At 42.5% G+C, this 24,078-nt stretch overlaps 1 protein-coding gene and 1 long non-coding RNA gene across 3 annotated transcripts in view; one reads left to right on the top strand and one right to left on the bottom strand.

Annotated features, from left to right (window-relative positions):
- LOC309387798 (PH and SEC7 domain-containing protein 3-like) overlaps window positions 1-20,579 on the bottom strand; it is a 194,949-nt gene extending 174,370 nt beyond the window's left edge. For both annotated transcript variants that reach the window (XM_081944626.1, XM_081944627.1), the window contains exons 1-2: window positions 20,164-20,579; window positions 10,846-10,957 (exon numbers count right to left, since the gene is read on the bottom strand). In XM_081944626.1, coding sequence (XP_081800752.1) covers window positions 10,846-10,957; window positions 20,164-20,184 — 133 coding nt within the window. In that variant the 5' untranslated portion in view covers window positions 20,185-20,579. The remainder of the gene's footprint in view (window positions 1-10,845; window positions 10,958-20,163) is intronic.
- Window positions 817-11,277, top strand: LOC309387799. The gene is made up of 3 exons (XR_014174670.1): window positions 817-1,127; window positions 3,071-3,176; window positions 11,159-11,277. It is a non-coding gene; the product is annotated as an uncharacterized lncRNA (long non-coding RNA).
- Window positions 20,580-24,078: the final 3,499 nt, after the last annotated feature.

Here is a 24,078-nt window from a genome sequence, read left to right as displayed (position 1 = left end):
CTTCCTTTCTCACCCCCCCCAACCCACGCAACATAGGCATCTCCCAAGAAAAGGATTCAGATGCTAATTCACCGCAGAGAAGCAGAGAGGCAGCCAGATAGTAAAACTGACAACCCACTTCACAACCCACTCCAGGTAACCATTTTGTTATGATTCCACCCCCTTGTCTCCCCCCTCCCTTTGCACACATCCTCCCCCCCCCACCTCTACATTTGATCTTATTGATAGCCCAGAGGTCTGCAGCCATAAAGCAAACACAACTTGGAAGTAGCCCCAGCCTTCCTAATGATCGATAGATCTCCTTAAGAATTCGTAACTTGACAGAGCACTGGAAGGTGTATATATATATATACATACATACAGATGTATACATGATCCGTGGTGCCTGCAACAATTCCTCCCCTAATTGAAATGTTCAGAAATTGCCGCAGGCCACTTAACTGACAGAGTCATCAACCCGAGGAAGCAAAACATCTGATAAAGCTAAAGAGATGGAACAAAATGGTCTGACATCCGTGTTGTTGAGGGTGCACATGGGCCGTAGAAAGTCCTACCCCGCTCAACAAGAACAAGAAACAAGATATAATTTGGCTGAACAGAGGCTGACTACTCACAAAGGTTACTGTAGCTCCAGCAGTTACCCATTGGTCAGTGAAATCATCAGTGTATCTAACAAGGATTCCAGCTTATGGTAAACGCTGCCCCTTCTAAATCAACTGGAATCAGCACAGTTTCAAATTTCCTGGCTGAGGCAGCGCCAGCAGAACCGCACGGGCTCTCTGCAATGCACACAGGGTGATGTAAATGGGAGCCTTCTGAGCATTATGAAGCGGGGGGGGGGGGAGAGATAGAGAGAAAGGACCGCAGTCGCATTCCTGCTACAGCTGAAAACGAGCCCACCTAGGCTACCTTAAGGCAGCAGAGCTACCGTAAGCTTCTTTCTTTCTTCTTCTTCTTTTTCTTCTTCTTCCTTTTAATCTGGCAGAGATGACTTTCAGTGAAAAGAGAGGGAACTGTATTCCATATCTGCAGCAGCGGCGGCACCAAGCAGCAAGAGCGGCAGAAGGAGAAAAATGGAATGACATTGGAAATTTGGTCTTACTCAGCAGCAGAGGCTCTGTGACAGCGTAGGTACTTTATCAGAACTGAGCCTTTTCTTTGAGGAGCGTACAAATGATTAGGGGACAGTTTGTCACCTCACAGCTCTCCCCTGTTTCAAGAAAGAAAGAAAGAAAGAGAGAGGGGGGGAGGGAGGGAGGGAGGGAGAAAGGGAGGGAGGGAGGGAAGGAAGGAAGGAAGGAAGGAAAGAAGGGAGGGAGGGAGGGAGGAAGATGGAAGGAAGGAAGGAGGGAAAGAAAGAAAGAAAGAAAGAAAGAAAGAAAGAAAGAAAGAAAGAAAGAAAGAAAGAAAGAAAGAAAGAAAGAAAGAAAGAAATTTATAAAGATTTGTGCTAAATAATTGTGGGTTTTTTGTGATTGGGAGCCTAGTTGTGCACACCAAATTCAAGGTGAACGATAGAAATGTATGAGTTTATGTGTATTTGGGCTTTGAGAAACTGCATGCAAAGCACAAGATTGTTCTGGGGAGATCATTCAGGCGTTGGATAAAAAGAAAAGGGAAGATTTCTAGATCTCATGGTTTTTTTCAATAATATCAGAACTTCAGTAGTTGGGCTTTAGTCCAGTGCATTACCGATTTTCCTCTCCATGGCCAGCTTGGTAATGAATGTACAATACTGCTGATACAGGTAGTCCTCGACCTACAACAGTTCCTTTAGTGACCGCTCAAAGTTACGACAGCACTGAAAAATGTGACTTATGACCATTTTTCACAGTTACGACCTTTGCAGAATCCCTGTGATGTGATCAAAATTCAGATGCTTGGCAACTTGTTCATATTTATGACCGTTGCTGTGTCCCAGGGTCATGCGATCGATCCCCTTTTGCGACCTTCTGACAAGCAAAGTCCATGGGGAAGCCAGATTTACTTAACAACCAGGTTACTAACTTATCAACTGCAGTGATTCACTTAATAGCTATGGCAAGAAAAGTCATAAAATGGGTCAAAACTCACTTAACAAGTGTCTCGCTTAACAACAGACATTTTGGGTTCAACTGTGGTCGTAAGTCGAGGACTGCCCGTGTTTATATTATCCTAAGAAATTACAGTCCCCTTAGCATACAATGTATACAGCGCTATCAGAGAGCCTACAGAGCCAATAAAAATATTGCCACTAATGCTTCTCAGAAAATGAGCAGCATGGTTTGTATGCTACACATGAGAAAGTCTGTAGAACACATAAATTAAGACAAGCAAAGGCAGATGGATTGCAGGATGCAACTGAAGAAGGAGTGGCTGCAGATAAATTTAAGCATATTAGTATTATTTGTAGCAGACAGGACATACAAATTGTTTTAGCTTTGGCTGCTTCCAATTGTACCTGGGTTCTCATAGGACAGCTTGCGCAAAAGGCCTAAGAAAAAATGTTTCTTTAAAACAAAGCAGGCGTAATAATATAGTTACAACCATCAAGGATTGGATGTGGGCAGTGCAATAATTCTAATTCTCTAAGAGTTCAAGCTGCACTCAGCCGTTCTCATAGGAAAGTCAAGGACTCAGCTCTAGTAGATAAAATACTTTGATTGCAGAAACTAAATAGCCACAACAACTACAATCGGCTTCTACAGAACGTACTCGTACACATGTGTGGGAGCCCGAGGTCTAAATCCTCTCTCTCCCCCCCCCCCTCTCTCTCTCTCTTCCTCTCTCTCTCTCTCTCTTCCTCTCTCTCTCTCTCTCTCTCTCTCTCTCTCTCTCTCCCCCCCCACCCCCGCAAACTTCTCTTTCTTGTAACAAACTTCCTGAAGCTCTTTTGGCAGGCTAGACTGTTGATGGTCCCGCACTGTGTTTATATAACAGTCTGGTGTGGTCTCAGGGTTCTCCTTTTCTGCCTTGTCAGTTCCAGCCGTCACAAAAACATAGAGGAGAAGGAAACTGAAGGCCAAATGAAATGTGCGTGTTTGATAAACATTGAGAAACAGGTGGTTTCTTTTTATTCTTTTTAAACCAGAGATGGAAAGAAGTGGAAGGGGGTACGTGGACACAAGGCTGTGGTATAATGGTGGCATTTGAAGCTGATCACACTAGTTTGACAAACTTCTAGGATAAAAGGAAAGGTAAGGTGAAAAAAAGGAAGAATGAGGTGGGGAAGGGGGCTGGTTTTACTCCCATAGCAAAAGGTAAAGGTTCTCCTTGCACATATGTGCTAGTCGTTCCCAATTCTAGAGGGCGGTGCTCATCTCCGTTTCAAAGCCGAAGAGCCAGCGCTGTCCAAAGACGTCTCTGTGGTCATGTGGCTGGCATAACTAAACACAGAAGGCACATGGAGCACTGCTATCTTCCCACCAAGGTGGTGCCTATTTTTCTACTTGTATTTTTACAGTGCTAGGTTGGCAGAAGCTGGGACAAGTAAAAGGAGCTCATTCCATTACGCGGCACTAGGGATTCGAGCCGCTGAACTGTCAACCTTCTGATCGACAAGCTCACTGTCTTAGCCACTGAGCCACCGTGTCCCAAAGACTGAGCCTAAAACAGGGTTTCTCAGTCATGGCAACTCTTAGCCACTAAGCCACCGCATCCCCAGATTTACTCCCATCTAGGATATTCCAGGTTGTGAACACCGGCATATTCTGGAAAAACCAAGGTGAATTTCTGATGGTCACCAAGCATCTAAGGGAGTTGCCCTACTTCCACCCAACCAAGCTTCCCACTACTCTTTGCTTTCTGTTTCTATGCCCGCCCCATCCTTTTCCCCCTGCTATCCCCAAACCGGATACATTTCTTTTGCTAAGCAACACAGTTAAGCGAGTTGTGCCCCATTTTACGATCTTTTTGCCACAACTGTTAAGGGAATCGCTGCAGTCATTGAGCTAATCTGGCTTCCTGCATTGATTTTGCTTATCAGAAAGTGGCAAAGGGTGATCAAGTGATCCCGGGGACACAGCAACCGTCATAAATACATGTCTGCTGACAAGCGCCTGCATTTTGATCCTATGACTCTGGGGATCTTGCAACAGCCGTAAGTGTGAGAACCAGTCAGAAGTCACTTTTTTCAGTGCCGTTGTAACTTTGAATGGCCACTAAACGAATATAAATTGAGGGCTCCCTGTACATCGTTAAACTTATAATGTGTTTTCCTTCCTTTCCATTTTGTATCCCTCTACCCTGTCAAGGATGGTAGAAGAATAGAGCCTAATGAAATGCAGGTAATCTATAGGTTTGGGTTCTCTGGGTGAAATTACACATTACACTAAGACAAAAGGAAGTTAGTCTGCCAATAGCTCCTCATATTGTATGAATCTACCACTGTAATTCCAAACACCTGGATGATGGCTCAGCATGTACAGTAAACCAAGCCTTTGGCACTATGCTACACATTTGGTTCACAGTTCTCTTGTCAATCTGGTTGTTTACCTCATAAAGGAGGTGGGAAAGGAAATGCAATTAACTCTTATCTATTTTACTGTAGATGTTTCCTCAATTAAGTATGATTCCTACTGCCAGCGGAAGAATATGCTTTGGAAAGAAATCTGCAGAGATACATTCCCCAAAGTGTTCGTCAGTTATTATCTCTGTGAATTATATACTGTCTTTTTCGGAGTATAGGACGCTCCGCAGTATACGATACACCTTAGTTTTGGGGGAGGAAAATAGGGGGGGAAATCTGCCTCTGCCTACCAGGTATTCATCTGGCTAGCGTCCTTAGCCTGGTCAGCTTCAGCACATTAGTTCACTAGCTGTGAGTACATGCGTTGAGCGCTCATTGGGGCTGATAAGCAGCTTCAGAAGCACAGCTGATTGTTGCAGGGAGCTCCGGGGAATAAAGCAGGCGAAGCGCAGAAGCAGCTGTTCTGGGTTGCCATTTTGGGCTCTGCCCCTCACATTTTCAGTCTCCAAACGCTCCATTCAAGGCTGCAGGGATCGCCAAAGCACATGGATGCCAATCGCCATCCCAAAACGCAATGCACAGAGGCTAAAAATGGGGAATGCGGAGGCCTAAAATACAATGCGCAGAGGTCAAAAAAGCAATGCAGGGAGGCAGCGATTGGCGGCAATGTGCTCTTGCAATCCCTGCAGACTTGAACAGGTCTCAAACGGAGCATTTGGAGGCTGAAAATGTGAGGGGCAGAGCCCAAAAATGCAAGCCATTGTCTGTGGCAATCTCTGCAGCCAGTAAGAGGATGTGCGGAGGCCGAAGGGGCAGGGCAGCAGGTGGACAGGGCTACATTCGGAGTATAAGATGCACCCAAATTTTCAGCCTCTTTTTGGGGGGAAAGTGCATCTCATACTCCGAAAAATACGGTAGTTCTGCTATAGGAACAAGTCCAGCTGGTCACTCTAAACCAAACATTAGTCTGTTTCCAAAAATCTTACCAAAATACCTATAGGGACTTGCCTATGTACTGTAGTCACCACCAACAAAGACAGATTCCAAAGCACCAGGAAAAATAAGTTTTAAGTGACTCATATGACTTCAGGTGGAATTTTATTTAATTCTTCAAGCATTAAAGAAATAACTTTTATATATTAATAACTAAGGGGACCGGGGGGGGGGGGGGTAGCTTAAAATCTTACTCCACTTTAATGCAGCTTACTTTATACTTTTTGGGCACAATCCAAACAAATGTGTTCACTGTTAAATTTTAATAAACAAGGTTTCCAGCTTTAATCAAATAATCAGTGTCACTAATAATCTGAACAATTGAATTGCACTAAAAGCCTACCACAAATATTAGAACAACAAAGCGAAAGGTCTTAGCAGAACCTCTTGGTATAAAGAAAATAAAGGATCAATTTTCTTTCCAAAACATTTTGATTTTCTGAGGAAAATTACTATTACTTTTCTGCTAACCGTTAACAGTTTTCGAAGGTCACTATTTCTGCCTATCCTACTAAGGTGGCCACTGGTATTATATAGGAGAAAGTCCTCTACTTATAAATATTCTCCATTTCAAACTCTAACTCATATTTAAGATAATCATAATAAAAGCTTATTACAATGGGAGCGTCTCAGAACCGGGGGATAAAGAGGAGTTGGGACAGATGGACAAATTGGGGCTGTAAGTATAAATCAATGTTTTTTTGATCTTGGCAATCTTAATGTGAGTGGACTTTTACTCTCAGGGTTCCTAAGTCAGGTCCATACATTTTAAAAGTTGTCAAGTTTAATAAAATATTGGTATAAATTGATAGGTGGATGATTGTAATGTCTGTATCATTTAGAAAGGACCAATACTTTGAAAAGTTTTCTTGTATACTTTAGACCAGTGTTTCTCAACATCAGTAACATTAAGATGTGTGGACTTCAGCTCCTAGAATTTCCCAGCCAGCATTCTGGGAGTTGAAGTCCACATATTTTACAGTTGCCATGACTGAGAAACCCTGTTTTAGGCTCTAGTATCTGTCTTTGGGACACGGTGGCTCAGTGGCTAAGATGCTGAGCTTGTTGATCAGAAAGGTCGGCAGTTTGGCGGTTCGAATCCCTAGCGCCGCGTAACGGAGTGAGCTCCTGTTACTTGTCCCTGCATCTGCCAGCCTAGCAGTTCGAAAGCATGTAAAAATGCAAGTAGAAAAATAGGAACCACCTTTGGTGGGAAGGTAACAGCGTTCCATGTGCTTTTAGCATTTAGTCATGCCGGCCAGATAACCATGGAGACGTCTTTGGACAGTGCTGGCTCTTCGGCTTTGAAACAGAGATGAGCACTGCCCCCTAGAGTCAGGAATGACTAGCACATATGTTTGAGGGGAACCTTTACCTTTACCTGTCTGTCTTTATGTAATGAATTCTGCCAGATATATACACACATACACAAACACATCATTCTTTAATAATAAGAGTTGGTCTATTAAAACTATTAATTGAATTATAATGTAATTAGTCTTTTTAATTCATTAAACCTTGAGATCGTCTTTAGCTGCTGGTTCCCATGATAATGGAAATGCAGACAGCTGCAGGTTGCCAGTTTGCTTCCGTGTGCAATTCAAGGGGCTGCCCATCACGTATAACATCCTTCATGACATAGATCTTGGTTATCTGAGAGGCCAGCGGTTTCTGCACATCCAATGATAATCAGGTAGTGGGCAGACAGTCCAGGTCCCTTCTATTCAACACTGTCACCTGTCAAGGGCCCTGGAAATGTACCTTCTCTGTTGCAGTGCCTGCCCTCTGGAATAGGAACGCCCCCCTCCAAGAAATACATATGGCTCCCTTTTTACAAGGGTTCATGTAAGGGGAAGTCTTTAAACCATGGTTCAGTTGTTGAACCTTTGGTGAATGCACGTTTGCTCCAGTCACGTGTGTAAATTTTCTTTTTTACTGTATTTGTTTTCTCGCTTTTAATTATGTAAGCCGCCTCGTATCACTTGGGAGTTGCCTTTTAAAATTAATAAATACATATTTACTTTTCAATAGTTTTTCTTGATGATGTAATAGTCTGCATAAAGGATTAGAAAACTACCTGGCTAAGGCATGCGTATTTAACCACCTCACACTAAAAGGGATATCTTTTATGTATGATTTTAATGTATGATTTTATGTATGACATACATTATACATAATGATACATTATGTATAATGTATGTCAAGCAAGTATGTTTACAAAGTGAGGAGATCAGACCTAATTCAAAATAAATTATATTTAGAAAACAGAAATTTCAAGAGCAGAACTGAAATGAATTTCTTCATTTGTGCAATTCCCAAATTTAAAAAAATGGGGAAAAATCGAAGCAGTAGTTTGGGTACATGAAACTAGCTCTGATAAGTTAATGACATTTTGACAGAAGAAAAATCCTTGAAGAAAAATTACTGGTCAGGTGATCAATGAAAGCTAATTTTTATCACAAGTGATATTTTGGTTAATGATGGCTTGCTGCTGCTAAAAAACTTTAAGCAGGCCAATCCATAAGATTTTCTTCACTGACAAAGTTGGTTTATTACGTAAGTTTTCTTGCATTTCCTTCTATGTCTCCAAGAAATGTCCACGGTGTTGGGACTATGAATATTTGCTTAAGCAACCAGTTAAAAGACAAATGACTGACCAGCTACTTTACTTAGTTACTTTAAAATCCCTACTATTAAGTTGTCTAATCACAGCTGTCCTTCTCTTCCCATCTACACTGATTTGTATCCTATCCATAGCATTTAGAGTGCTATGATTTCCGAAGAAAGGTTGACTTAGTAGAATAATTTAAGTCAAAAGTGTTCCATAAACAAATATCACATTAAAAACTCTGCCTGGCACCAGCCAAGCTCTGAAAGTAGGCAAATATTTCTTATGAGGCACTTCGGAGGTTTTTTTCACTTGAAAAATCAATGTTTTTACAATCTCCCCAAAGAATCAATGGCGTCTTTCTTCTCCACTCGTTTAGAATAAATGCTCTTTTAGTTTTCATGAGCTAAATTTCTTTCTTCAATTTTTTTTAAAGAATGAGTGGCTCTGTGTGCCTGTGGGAGGTGGTATTAGGAAGTTCATTCCACAAGACTGACAAACTTTGCCAATGCTCAAACACAGAAACTAACAGTTGCAATTATTTTGAGAATCACTCCATAGCTTACAAAAGGCAGCTATAGACAGAACAAAAGACCACAACAATTGTTACTGCAATGGTCCTCTAGATAGAAGTCCCCAGATCTTTTCATCCATCATCAACATCTCTCAATCATCTACAATTAATCTTTGATTTACAGCCAGTCACTTAGCAACTGTTTGAAGTAATGACAGACATTCCCCAAAAGGGGTCTGTGTGTGTGTCTCTGTGTGTGTGTGTGTGTGTGTGTGTGTGTGTGATGACCTGATTTCAAAGTTGCAATGGCTGCACCTCCCTCCCATGGACATGTCGTATATGTCCTTGGTAACCAGCTCACTTTTAGAGCTGTTTGCAGTGTCCTGTGGCCATGATTTTCCATGTTTCCTGGTGTTTATTTCCAGGGAACTTTTATGGACCAACTCCCACCTATGCTGGCTAGGGAATTGTATGAATTCCACAGTGAGAAACACTAGAGTATTGGATATATTGAATTCACTTAATAACTGCCTTGTTCACTTAATGACTGCTTCATGTACTTAATAATTACTGTGAAGTGTCAAAAAATCAGTTCCGGTCATGTGGTGACTCACTTAACAATAACAAGTTATGATCATAATTCTAGGCTCAATTACGGTTGCAAATTGAGGATTACTGTACCTAGTTTTAAGGCTAGAAGCAAACCGGAAGTTCTTTAGCTAATTGAAAAAGAATGGTAGAATAATGACAGTTCATTCCAGCTTTTCCTAATTCTCTTTTAAGATCAGTATTATGAGATAAATAAAAAACAAAACTATGCCTTGCAATCCAGAATTCCTGAAAATCCACTGTGAAGTTCAGTGTCGGAATAAATATTGATACAATAGACCTATATTCCTCAATCTTGGGAACTTTTATGGACCAACTCCCACCTATGCTGGCTAGGGAATTGTATGAATTCCACAGTGAGAAACACTAGAGTAGGCTACTGCTATTACTATACTAGGAAATTAACAGCTCAGTTAATTCCAAAATTTCAAAGGTTCCAATTTCATGTTTTAAACTAAATAAAAACTACCGTACTTCAGGTAAGTAGATTTACCTCCTATACTTCCTTCCAGATCTATTGCAGTTTTCCTCTCTGTATTTTCTTCATAGTGCTTTATTTCTGTTTATTTAACAAATGGGCCCTTTATTAAAGTTATTAAGGGGGGACATAGTTATAGCAATTTCTACATGCCTTTGGTCTGTGAGCCCAGTTCAGTTCCCCCAAATAAATAAATTGATTGAATGTCTGTTAACATTCATTGATAGCACATGGGCTACATTAACTAGTTTTTGTTCTTCAGTTGCTGACTCCATCCATATTTGTCTGTATGTATGTGTGCATATGATGAAGTGATGTAGTTTCTAACTATCCAGGCAAGAGTCATGTATTTTAGAGAATAAAATGGACATGATGTTTTAATAGGAAATTCTGTAACCTAACAAGTCAGAACTCTTTCAGTGCTTTGCTTATGTTAGTTAAGGAGTACACCTCTAATAAGGATTCCTGCTGAATCCAAATATACAACTTTATAGGTAATCCTCAATTTATGGCCAATTACTTAACAACCGCTTAAAGTTATGACACTCAAAAAAAGTTAATTACAATTCATTCTCAACATTACAATAGTCACAATACCCTTACAGTCGCATAATCACATTTTGGGCACCTGGCAACCATTTCACTTTTACAATTGATTGCAGCATCCCGCAGCCATACGATGATGTTTGCAATGTTTTTTGCTGCTTTTCAGCACAAAACACCATTGGATAAGCTGGATTTGGACTTTAGACCATGCAATTTGTTTAGAAACTATACAATTCAATTAATGACCACAGAGGCTTGCTTAGTTACTGTTGTAAACCAAAGAGAGTCATAAAATCAAGTCGGGTCACATGGTGACTCAATTTACAACTGCAACAATTTGCAGCCAGAATTCTGGGCTCTGCTACAGGAGCTTCTGTAGTACAGATGAAAGGTGGTAGTATATCTTTGTGGAATTTTTAATCCAGCTGGTTGCTGTCCAGATGCACAGATTTCAGCAACCAGGATATCCGACTGCATGGTCAACGCTTGGAATTCTGGAAATTGAAATCCACACATCTAGAAGGCACCCAGATTGGGAAATGTTTACCTCATAAATTCAGAATCAGCATGAGCTCTAAGTTAAAATAATACTATATGTATAATGAGTGAGGAGATGAAAGTGGCCTCCGAGTAGAAACATTGGTGCTTACCAGATTCTGAAGTAGTTTCATTTTCTGATTCACCAAATAAAAAGTCATATTTGGCCTTGGCAACAGTCTGGGAGTGAGCTGATGCACCATTAACCCAAACAAATGTTTCTCCCTGCAGACAGAAATAGAATGAAAACATGTTCATTTCACCATGGCACCTCCCACTAGCAATCCCCCATCTCAAAGCAACAGAAATAGGAGTTTCAAAAATACATATAACCGGCTTTTAAAAGTATCTAAGAGAGAAAGAGAGAATATTTTGAAGGTTTATTTCCAGCAGCATTCAACACCTTTTTTCCCTTTTTTTTTGCAGTTTATTGCTTTTCACTAAAACTGCTACAGAATTAACACACACATCTTAATCACACTGTCTTGAGAAGAAGGATTTCTCTAGCAAGTCTTCATCTATGTAGCATTAAAAGTCTGTTTGCAACCTTTAACTGGGCGAAAGAGTGCACCAAGGGACAGCAATGCTTGAACCGAGGTACCTTGTCTTCAGAAAGCCTTTGGGAAGACAGTGGATTTTTCCAAAGATAACACAGCTTTTCTGAAGACAACACAGCTTTTCCAAAGGTTCAGGAAGTTGCACGTAGGAAATTTTCCCCACTGAAACCAGGTCTGAAAAGGAGACAGCATAGGCAGCAAGGTGCTTCTGCTTCAGCTGGACACAAAATGCAAAAGGTCAGTATGAGGAAGTGGAAGAGAAGGTAGCTGGGAAAATGAATGCCAGCTGGCACTTGCTAGGGTAGGCAGCATTGAGCTGAGGCTGAGGCTTCCCAGGGCATGGCAAGCAGTCCCAGGGCCACAGATGCCCAAAGGGCAGAGATGGGTGAGAGACAGGCAAGTGAGAGAAGTTGGAGGCAGTCTCTTACCATATTGGGGATGATGATTGGGAGTAACTAAGAGTAGAATAGCTTGGACTGGGATAGTTACTCACTGTAACAACCAATGACTCTCTGTCAACTACTGCAATAGGGAATGCCAAGATTTCTATTGTAAGTTGGCAAAGGTAAGTGAGCAGTGAGCGGGGAGGGGGGAATCCGCTTTCTAGCTAATATAAATCGTGTGTCACAGCTGATCGTCGGAAAAACTAACCGGTTTCATTTTTTTTTACTACCAGTTCAGGCGAACCAGTAGCATTTTTACTACCGGTTCGGGCAAACCAGTCCGAACCATTAGCATTTCATCCCTGGCCTGAGTTGTAAAGTTCATTTTTTAATGGTAACTGCAGGTTGTTAATGTTTAGAGGCAAAGCTGCTGCCCTTTCTGCCTTACCAACTCTCATCTGCTATAGCACTAGAGCAGTGATGGCAAACCTATGGCACGCGTGCCACAAGTGGCACGCGGAGCCATTTGTCAGGGCACGCGAGGCGCTGCCCTGTCAGCTGGCCAGCGCGCATGCGCGGGCTGGCCAACTGAGTTCACCTTTTTAAAAGCTATTTTTCGCCTTCCCCATGCTCCAGAGGCTTTATAGGAGCCTGGGGAGGGCGAAAAGAGCCTCCCCCGCCCCCCGGAGGCTTCAGGGACCGTCCCTGAAGCCTTCGGAACACTTAAAACCAGCTTCCGAGCAAACCGGAAGTGACTTCCAGGTTGCTCGGAGGGTCGTTTTAAGCGTTCCGAAGGCTTCAGGGACCGTCCGGAGGCTTCCCTGACGCCTTCGGAGCGTTTAAAACCATCCTCCGAGCAACCCGGAAGTCACTTCCGGTTTGCTCGGAGGGTGGTTTTAAGCGCTCCGAAGGCTTCAGGGAAGCCTCCGGACGGTCCCTGAAGCCTCCGGAGGGCCTCCGGGGGGTCGGGGGAGGCTCCTTTCGCCCTCCCCAGGCTCCTATAAAGCCCCTGGCGCCTGGGGAGGGCGAAAAAAGCATGTAAAAACTTGTGGCACGCGAGCCAAAAGCACTAGAGTGTTGAACAAGCCATGTGTAGCTCAAGCAGACACTTTCCTAATTCACTGAGCTATAAGGAGGAGAAAATATAACAGAATCAGACTTGCTAAATTGATTTCGGCCTCATTAGGTTGACCAGACCAGGAAATCCACTCCATAGGAAGCTCAAACTACTTTTATTGAGATTGACTACAATAACTGTGTAGTAAACTGTGCAGTACCTTCTCTTTCTTCTTCTAGCCAGTAAAACAGAGAGGAGTCTGCATGAGCCATTTTCAAATATTACCTCATTGTTCTGGACTTAAAGATGCTTCGGCCCCTAAGATATGGTTCCTTCATATTTCTATCAAAGTCATCTTCATTGGTCTCCATCCTTTAGAACACCATGCTTTCTGGCTGGGATCCTCCATAAGTCCTTCCCTAAAAGTTTGCACAGGAAGAGCCGAGAAAAATGGTCCTGTAGGCACCCAAATCCCAAGCCGTCGAAGGGTTTCAAGGTAACAAACCAAAATCTTGAGCTGGACTTAGAAGCACACTGGTAACTAATGACCGCAACACAGCATAGCTTTGTCACTGCTTAATCTGCTACATCCCATTAGCTCAGGGGTGTCCAAACTTGGGAACTTTAAGACTTGTGGACTTCAACTCCCAGAATTCCCCAGCCAGCATGTTTGGACACCCCTGCATTAGCTGATGTCAGCTCCAAACCAGGAAATCAGCTCTACAAGAAAGCTAAAGCTACTTTTATTGTAGTTTTACTGGCTACCGTTAACAGAAACCTGCAAGTATCATTGCTTTACATTCTACCCCCTTTATAACTCATGTGATTTAGGGAGGTGTCTGCCAAGTTGCTAGTGGATAACTGCTTGGGGATTTATTACATGTTTTTTTCTTTTGTCACTTTGGTAGCAGATCTGGCCTATCAATATCAAAGTTAACTTCCTTATTCATTGCAGCAAATCAACAGTCACCTTTTAGTCTGGTTAAAAATTCCAAGTGATTTTCAAAAGCAGTTTTATGTAGAGCACAATACAGCAATCAACGAACAAGAAGATCGCTGCATGACTGACTATTGCCAAATATTCCAATCCCTAAATTGGCACACCAGCCAAAGTTGGGCAAAGCCCCTCTCCCACTCAGCCACAACCTCCAGCATCTTCTCTAGTAGGTTTATTATGGAGCAAAGTAGCACCCACACATCAAAAAAACCTCCCTTAGGTAGAGTAAGATTTTAGTTTAAGACAAGAATGGAGCTGTGATCAAGCTAGATCAAACCCTAACAAACAGTAAATTCCATCATGCAGTTATTTAATCTGACCTTGTTTACATCTATTCTAGTCCTTACAGCCTCCCTATAGCAGTCTAGGACTTGAAGTTCTTCAACATCCCTAACCCAGCCTGGGTGGCATTGGATGAAATTTATATCAAAGCCTCTTTTTATCTGGGAAAATGTTCCAAAGACCGGTCCGCTTGTCTAAGAATAAGCTCTGCTGAACTTAGTACAATTTATTTCTTTTAATTGCCTCCCGGTTGTAGCACAGGGTAATAATGGCATGGCACCAGGCTTCTTTTAAAACAGTCTTCGCTTTGTACTCTACCCCATACAAAGATAGTTCACGGTCAGTTGAAAAAAAATTGAATGTTCCCCTATTAGATCTTGGACAAGAGATTGAGTGCTCAGTTTCCTTCTCTCAGGGACACTGGATTTCCCTTTTTAGTCAGTTTTCTAAATTTGCATCAATACATGTTAGTGGATACCAGAGGTGGGTTCCTACCAGTTCGGACCAGTTCAGCCGAGTAGGTAGTAACTCAGCCAGCCATGCCCCCGAATTGGTTCTTTTGGCAGCACCATAGGCACCGCCCTCGTTTTTTGCTTCTGCACATGCACAGAAGTATTTCATTACCTACTGCGCATGTGTGCATAGCGCACATCAAGTGGGCACACGCGTGAAGCGCATCCCTGAGCGAACCGACAGTAGAAGAAGCCGGAACCCACCCCTGGTAGATATTATGCAAAATTATGTAGCATCTTGGTCCTGCTACAGGTAATTCATGTCCTCTTTTTCAGCCATGCTTGAGTGGACACTGTAAATACAGATGTAATATAAACTTTCCAAACAATGTTTCAGCTTCTTTCCGCATCTTCTTTGTTTGTGTTCTAAAAGGGGAACAATAGATCCTGGAGGAATCATTGTTTACACTCTCCATGTTCTTCTTATCTGACTGCTACCTTGATTCCTTCAGGCCTAAGACAGGTATTATTATTTTTGCTGAATCTGAAGTTTGAAAATTGCCTGAGTTATGGTCTAAAACCATAAGATGCAAAGTAAACAAGAGGCTTCAAAGCAATGCTCCGAGTTAACAAAACACAGTGGCATTTTCAAACCACAGTAATTTTTCATTATTGAAGATTCCCAGCGTGTTTTGTTTGAAGTGGGCCATTTTATGCAATCTTATTCCATTCTGCTGTTTCAGTAAGGCTTTTATTGGACTAGGAAGATCTCCTGATATTGCTCCTCCTTTCTTTGTATCAGCCTCTGAACTGGCAGAATCAGCAATGAGCTGGGACTTTATCAGAATCTGGCTTTTCCCTTAGAAGTTCCATTAAGTCTTCGAGAATCACAAGATTTCTTCTTGCAGCCTGGCTGTTTGACTTCCGGTATTGTTCTGTCATTTTATGAAGAACTTCTGGTTTGAAACTGATATGCGCAATAGAGACAGTAACATAGTTTGATAAGAATGGACATCAACTTGGGTCTCTGGCTGTCGGGTTTTTCTTCTACCAATGATCTGATTTGAACTCGTAGAGGGTAAAAAATGGCATCTGAGTCAAATATGCACCGGAGATATACAGTACTTTCAATCACACAGTTACACAAACCTTTACATCTTTCACAAAACAGAAGAGCTATCGGGGAGGGGGGGAGGGATAATCTTCACAACGGAAAGCAGTTTCCCTGATCACATGCACTGGAAAAGGTGTAAACAAAGGTTACCTTTCTGTTCCCCCACTAAATGTGCTTAAGCATTTTCCATTTTTCACTTTTTATATCATACTAGCTGATAACCTGCCGTTGTCCGGCTATTTATTTATAGGGGGGAAATGTCCAGATCAAACGTAATTTTTAATGTTGGATTTTCTCCCTTACCAGAGGGAGCCCCCCTGGGGAGTACTGTGAAGCCATTACTATGGCAACTCAACTGCGCTGTACAGCAGAAGCCATTTTACAGCAGTACAGTAAAAGCCATTTGAAGGCACAACAGGCTGTATCGTAACAGAAACCCCACCCCAAGAGGTGTTAGGGGTGTTTTTACCCCCACAGTATTTGTTTCCAGAGAGTAAGTCATCTGTGTACCAAGTTTGGTTGAAATTGCTCGAGGCGTTCCAGAGTTATGCTGGAACACACACACACAAACACACACAGACACACACAGAGAGAGAGAGCCATTTTTATATAGATAGGTACACCACCCCTTATTTGTGCACTTTTGTTCAGCAATGGCCAAGTTGGCTGGGGAATTATGGGAACTGAAATGTACACATCTTAAAATTATTCCGACTGAGGAAAGCTGGCTGTTATGTGCAAAACAGAATCCAAAAGTACAATCAGGAAATCACTGTGGTGAAGGCATGAAAACGGCACACTGCGTACTCAACCTCAGAGCAAGATTCAAGCAAATTTATTTCTCAGAAATCTGCGTAAAATTGGGTTACCTGAGACAGGATTGTAAAGCAGAGTCTAGGTCTGGTGTAGCGGTTAAGGCACCAGCTAGAAAATTGGAAACCATGAGTTCAAGTCCTGCCTTTGCCATGAAAGCTGGCTGGGTGACTTTGGGCCAGTCACGATCTCTCAGCCCAACCCATCTCACAGGGTTGTTGTTGTGGGGGAAAAATAGATGGAGGAAAGGAGTATTAGCTATGCTTTGCTGCCATGTTACTTATAAAGTAATAAAGGCAGAACAAAAATATAATCAATAAATCTAGACTACAAGTAATCCTCGACTTACAACAGTTCGTTTAGTGGCTGTTTGAAGTTACAATGGCACTAAAAAGTGACTTGTGACCATTTTTCACACTTATGACTGTTGCAGCATCCCCCATTTACATTCAAATGCTTGACAACCACCTCACATTTATGATGGTTGCAATGTCCATAGTTATGTCATTACCTTTTGCAATATTCTGACAAGCAAAGTCAATGGGGAAACCAGATCCACTTAACAACCGTATTACTAACTTAACAACTGCAGTGATTCACTTCACAAATGTGGCAAGAAAAGTCATAAAATGGAGCAAAACTCAATTATCAAATTTCTCACTTGGCAACATAAATTTTGGGCTCAACTGTGGTTGTAAGTCGACGATTACCTGTACTGCTATAAACTGACAAATGGGCTTCAGTCAACCTCTTTTTCAGAAATTAAAAACACTTCTGCCAGATCACTTTTAACAGCTGACTCAGACAGTATGTACCAATAGGAATAAAGCCAAATAAAGCCATCACACATCAAATTATCAAAGGATCAGCTGATTTCAGTGGGATCCAGCCAAGATGGATGCAAACAGAGACGGTTCATATTTTTAAAGTCATCGTGGTTTTTGCCACAATTGCTTTTATGCATCATGCTTGCATTCACTGCCTTATAGGCACACATGTTCAAATAATTAGACATCTACAACAGGGAGTCATCTCACTCAGCATCTAGCATCATTGCCAAAGATTTGGCTGGTGGGATATGTTCTGTTCTTTGGGTTTTATCTTGGATTACTACCTAAGCAATGTGTAGTATCCTAAAGATGCCAGTCATAATCAGACCTGGTCAGGACATAGAGAGAAGACCACATAATCATTCCAGATGTGCAGGACAGACTGAGAAATAAAGACGATTCTGGAAAAGATAAATGGCAACTCACTTTCATGCTATTGCTATCTAAAAGTACGATCAGGAAGTCACTGTGGTGAAGGCGTGAAAGCTGCACACTCTGCATACTGCATACAAAAAGAAATACAGCTGTTTCTATCTAGGTACCAGGAGATAATCTTCTGAATGGAAGACGACCTCACCTTTGCTTATATGATAGGGAACACAAGCATAGTAGACAATAAAGATTACCTGAATATGCAAGAAGCATTACTTAGGACTACAAAGGAGCTGATGCATATTTAAAGACCCAGAACATAAGACAATATCTGGAAGCAGTTCAGGCAGATTCTGATTCAGATAATCAGGCTTACAAGATTCTATTATTATAGCCAAACTCACTAAAGTATAGTTCTGATCTTCCTGTGGGCTTGATTTCCTGGTCTGGTCTACCTCGCAGGGCTGACAATCATTTTCCAGCAAATGGATGGACTGCTACCTGTAAAATGATCCTCTAAAGGAAAGAACCAAACCATTTAGCCTTTTAATATTGAAGAGAGCCTGGAATCCTGCTGGGATAAATCAAACATTCCTTGAACATTTGATTACAGTCCTGCATTATACAAAGAAATAAATGTCTGTCCCTTACTGTCAAGTCTCTCACAACGTTTGGCCTGATGAACTCCAAAACATCCAGCAAGTATCGGGTTGTCTAATCTAGATGGCACTATGTAGTATTAGCTCACTGATTTGTGACAGTCCTGCTGTCTTACAATCTGGGGTCTTCCATTTCTTTCTGCAGTGCAGAATCCCACAGTAGTCCTCCCCAACCCTGCCCCATAGCCTCAGCTCCCCCTTTCAAGAAATCAGCTGAAATCTATGCTTTACTCCCCCTTAAAATAACGATTGTGCCTTAACGCCAAGCAGCTGTGAAAACAGAGCCCAATATCAACATCGCTACCATTGGTTCCCAAGAAGTTTTCCTTTCTTTCAGGAGAAAACTACTGGTGAACATTTGAAAGCACCTTGATTGGTCGAACTCCCTTAGTTCATTGCTGCAATCTGTTAAACTGAGTTTGATCTTTCAAATTAAAAATAGGAGCCAAACAATCAGATGGGAGAGGAAAAAAGCTCTTTCGCACACTTCTTTGCATATAAGGAGAACAAACAGGGACAGACAGATGCTCACAATCAAGCAAAAAAAAGAGAAGAGACCATATGTACAAAGACCTGCGAGCGATTACAAGATGTACAGCCAGCGTGCACAAATGCGAGAAGCGGAAATGCGTATTTGCATACGCTCAACAAATTAACCATTTTTACAGTGTGTGTGAGTAATTAAAAAATTGAGGTCCTACATAAAGACAGACAGGTCCTGCCCCAAAAGATTTAAAACCTAATTGCCCATCCCATCCTGTGTATCTCTCCACTCACAAGAAAGCTTCCAAAGTGCAATGGGATTTGCTCTTAGAATTAGATAAAAGGGTGAAAGATCAGGGAACACACCGAGGTGAAGAAAATCAAAGTGACAACCGCAGCAAATGAGATGCAAAAATATGTCAACTTGCAAGTTTGTTTTGGCTGCTGAAGCACTTTCATTGTAAATTTTAGATATCTGTGCACTTTTTAATCCACGGACGATTCTGAAGGGATAGGTAGAAATTAGCCTTATTAAAGTCTTCTCAAAATGCTTTAGGTTAGCATTATAACACTCCAAATTGCAAAGCATATTAACATAACAAAAATAGTTCAGGGCACTGTTTTGTTTTTTAAATGCACGGTTAAGAATGCCTGCCTTTTCACTCCTGCAATAAACCTGCCAAATACATCACTATTATTCGTTTGATGGAAGTCGGTGAGGGGAGGGGGAGAGAGGTAGAATAAACATGTTCTACAGGAAAATAATAATAATAATCCAAGGTTTCTAAATCCAGGGTTGAACTACAAAGTTGGAAGGATATGTCATTACATGATTATAATGGTATTCTTTTGCCAAGAGGAAACTCAGCTGCAACCATCCTGACTCCTTCTCCCACCGTTCTTCACTACACAACAACCCTACCAGGTAGACAAGTCTATACGGGGAGGCGAGTTAACTTCGGGCTCATCTGAGCCAAATCTGAATACCGAAAGCGGGTTTCTCCACCTTAGATCGGACACACTCTTTCAGCCAGGCTTGGGTATCCCTTCCCCACGCATCCACCCCCTGCCGCCCTCCATCCAAAAGTCATAAATCTGCTTAAAATGAACGGGGGAGGGGAAGGGGGGAGGCTGCCACCAGGACAGCGAAGAAACCTAATTCTTGCAAAGCCGGCAAAGAGCAGAGCCGGCTCGGTCTTTGTCTCCCATTCATTTGCCCACGGGCACGGGTCGGGGGAGGGTCGGGGACGACACCGATTCTTGGGGTGGGGTCCGTGGCATCATCGAAGCGGCTTGTCACCTGGGCAGCGTGGATGGGCAGAAGCACGGGGGCATCTCGGGTGACAAAGCCAAGCGGGGAGAAAGCATAAGGCACAGGGGGAGAAAGAGGAGGAGGCGGAGGCGGCGAGGTTTTTGTTTTTGTTTTCCTTACCCCATCGTCGCTTTCTTCCATCTTCCATCTCCCGGACAAGCCTTTCCTCTCGACCGCTGCAACAATAGTCCGAGGAGGGTGGGATGCCCGGAGTGAGGAGGGGCTGCTGCTGCTGCTGCCTCTGGGCGCCCCGCGCGCGGCGTCCTGGTTCTCCCACCTTTCTGCCGCCGAATCCTTTTGTTAAAGAGGCTGAAGCCGCCGAGCGCCGCTCAGAGCGGCGGCAGCCGAGGCTGAGGACTTGACTGGGGGCTCCTCCGGCATTTGCTTCAGCCGCCGCCGTCGCCAGCACTCTCACACGGGCTTGAAGGATGGCAGCGGCGAGGAGTCGGCATGACAACGCGAGGGGGGCATCCTCCGCTCCCGAGGCGGCCGCCTCGCCTGACGCTGCCAGCCGCCCCAGCCCGGAGGGACGGCAACTCGAGCCTTTCTGAGCATGTGCGAAGCCTTTCCCTCGGCCGCCTTCCCTTCGAGGGCCCGCACATGAGCACTGAGGAGCAGCGAAGCTGTTTCCTGCCCGGAGCCAAGAAGCGAGGGCTTGCGTGGAACCGAAGCCGAGCCGAGTTCTCGTCTTTGCTTTGCTGCCGCCGCGACCTTAGAGACTCCGAGTTTGGCTTTCTCGGGAAAGGGCTGCTTTAGCAATGGTGCCCTTCGCTTTGTCCACGAAAAGGACCATCGGACGAGTTGCCTGTGAGGGCGAGAGTCAGATATCTCTGCGGTTTTAGCAAAGAGGCGCCCGCGTGGCAAGGAAGTTTTGGGGTCCGTGGTTGAGCATCTGCGGAAACTAACAAAAGGAAAGAAAGGGAAACTTTCCTTTTTCCTTCTTTTTAAAGGGAATCCCCCCCCCCACGCCGCCGCCATGAAGCAAAATGCAGGGTGAAGGAGCTAATTCTCGGGATAGTGGCCCCTAGACAGGAGCGTACTCAAAGGAATACACTCAAGGTGTATTCAACTAACTACCCGCTATGGCTGCAATTCTGTATAACCTCCTTCCCCAGACTGGAACCTCGTAGAAGGGCTACACTACAAAACACACACATACAGTCACGTTTATTTATGTAGTTTGCCACTCATGTACAAGATAACAGGAATAAGAATAAACAGGAATAAGAACACAGAAAATGGGTGCAAATAAATGGGGACAGTAGGACAGGGACGTTAGGCACGCTGGTGCACTTATGCACGCCCCTACTGACCTCTTAGGAATGGGGTGAGGTCAACAGACAGTTTAAGGTTAAAATTATGGGGGCTTGAGGATGTAACAACAAAGTCAGGTAAAGCATTCCAAGCATTGACCATTCTGTTGATGAAGTCATATTTTCTGCAATCGTGTTTGGTGCGGTTTACCTTGAGTTTGTATTTATTTTGTGCTCCTATATTGTTGCAGTTGAAGCTGAAGTAGTCATTGTAGCAGATGTAGCAGATAATTTTATGTACTATGCTTAGGTCAGGCCGTAGGGGCGGTAGTTCTAGGTTGCCCAAGCCCAAAATTTCGAGCCTGGTGGCATAAGGTATTCTGTTGTGAGTAGAGGAGTGGAGTATTCTTCTCGTGAAATACCTCTGGACTCGCTCACTTGTGTTAATGTCCAATATACAGTGTGGATTCCAGACAGATGAGCTGTATTCGAGGATTGGTCTAGCAAAGGTTTTGTATGCCCTGGTTTGCAGTAAAATATTACTGGAGAAGCTTTGCATGATTAGGTTAACAACTCTTAATGCCTTTTTGGCAATGTTGTTACAGTGAGCTCTGGCACTTAGATCATTTGATATGAGTACTTCAAGGTCCTTGACAGAGTTCCCCAAATGTTCCACCAGGTAGGATTATGGAAGTCACGTTACACTTGTCTGGAGTGCACCTCGTTGGAGAAGGCAGCTGTGAGTGTGCTTGTCCTGAGAGTACGTGATTTGTGAGAATCAGCATGAATTGTGGGTGGATCCCACCAACAAGTGGGAAAGAAATACATTAATCCTTTTTATATCCCACTCATTTGAATGGAACCAAGCAAAGGTCCCTGAACTGTCAGAGGCACACAGTATCAAAGCCTATTAAAGAGCAGAAAATAACTATATAGGGATATATATGCAAATAGCCAAGAGTTAAGTTTCACTAGAAATTATTCTAGCATATTTTTGACAAGGCTTGAATTTGATTGTATTATTTTTTTTTAATAAGGAACAAAGGAAGTGTCTGGTTTTCTTAGGCTTGCTTGGAAATAGTATACCATCTGCAAGGAAAAAAAAAACACCTTCCTTAAGCATAAAGTCCTTTTTGGATCATTATAATGAAGCCAGGTTTCACATGACATTTCTGCCCCAGACAATAAAAGATGTAGAATAGCCTTGTCCAGGAAGAATTGCAAGTTCAATCCTTCACTTTTCCTTGACTATAATGCCTGGTTTAGCTTTTTCTCAAAAATCTATCAAAGATTTAAAAGACAGTCTTAGATGTGTGTTCCTGCATTTTGCAAGTCCAGCACACGACATGCAGAGAAAGTCATCCATTTGTTGACTCAAGTGTGACTCACACTTAAGAGGAATTCAGCCTCTGAGCACAAAACAGATTAATCTGGGCCACATGTGCATGTCCAGTTTTTCCCATTAGTTGTGCTTTCTCTTTCCCTTACTCCCTCTGCATACCAGCTGCTGAAGGAGAGAATCTTGATCAGATTCTTGCTTTTGCACTGCTTTTGCACAGGATGCAAGAATATGTATGACTTCCTTCCCTCCCCCCCCCCTCTATATAAACACTCTTATTTTTCTCCAGCTGTCCTTGGAAGATTCTTTTAAGTTAATTGACATTTTCTAATCAGATTTACAGGGGGGGGGGACAAATGGGCGAGCAGGCAATTACTGAGAAAAGCCTATGTGGCTGAAGGAGTCTATCAAGAGAAAATCAAGACCTTAAAATCATGACAACGAACTGGAAATCTTTTAAATAGTAGATGGGCAGATCTTTATCATTTTCTAGATTCTGGCATAAGAAAATACTGTCTTTTCAAAGAGGCCTTCTTTTTTCATAAAAATGACTTTCAGGATTTGTTTGCCAGACATATTATTCCAAGAAATGGTGGTAAAGATAGAAACAGATAAGTTAAATATAGAAATGGTTTATCCACTGTTTATTGTATAAATCACATTTAATAAGGTTGTAGAGCAGGGGTGTCCAAACTTGGGAACTTTAAGACTTGTGGATTTCAACTGCCAGAATTCCCCAGCCAGCCATGCTGGCTGGGGAATTCTGGGAGTTGAAGTCCACAAGTCTTAAAGTTCCCAAGTTTGGACACCCCTGTTGTAGAGCATGCTTATGCCATAAGCTACAACTTTAGGAATATAAATCCAACATGAGTGTCATAAAGTGAATGTTATTTTGATATTTCATTTACAGAGGTTTTTTAAAAAGTGAAATATTAAAGCTATTGTCCTGGCTATCAATAACCCAGATATTAAGAATTTACAATTGTGTATCTGTTAACATCCCATAATGTAGGATGCATTATGTTGTAAATCTGCAAACTTAGAAACATTTGAAGCTCATACCTATAAATTTTAAACAATACTATAGCACACAAGTCTAATACTATAGCACACAATACTATAGCACACAAGTCTTCTAGTATCTGTAACCATTGCAAAATTATTACTACTGAGTTACATGACTAAATGCATTTTTATTATGGTATATGACCAGCCATTAAACATGTTTTGTGTGTATTTAATATGTTTGTGTATATGTGTAGGAAATAACCAGGCTGAGCCCAAAGGCGTGGTCAAAATGTGTCATCAGTCTCGAGTTCCCTCCTGCCCACAAGAGATCTAACTCCAGCCCTCCTTGAATTCCATTGACTCTTATCTATCACCTATTTGCTTTGATCATTAGTAGTTCAGATTCTTCTAGACAGCCTAAGGTTGCATAAACCT

This window comes from Natrix helvetica (assembly GCF_964273705.1).
Source record: "Natrix helvetica genome assembly, chromosome: 2".
Classification (NCBI taxonomy): domain Eukaryota; kingdom Metazoa; phylum Chordata; class Lepidosauria; order Squamata; family Natricidae; genus Natrix; species Natrix helvetica.
Note: the sequence above shows the minus strand (reverse complement) of the source record. Positions and strands in the feature narration are given on the sequence as shown.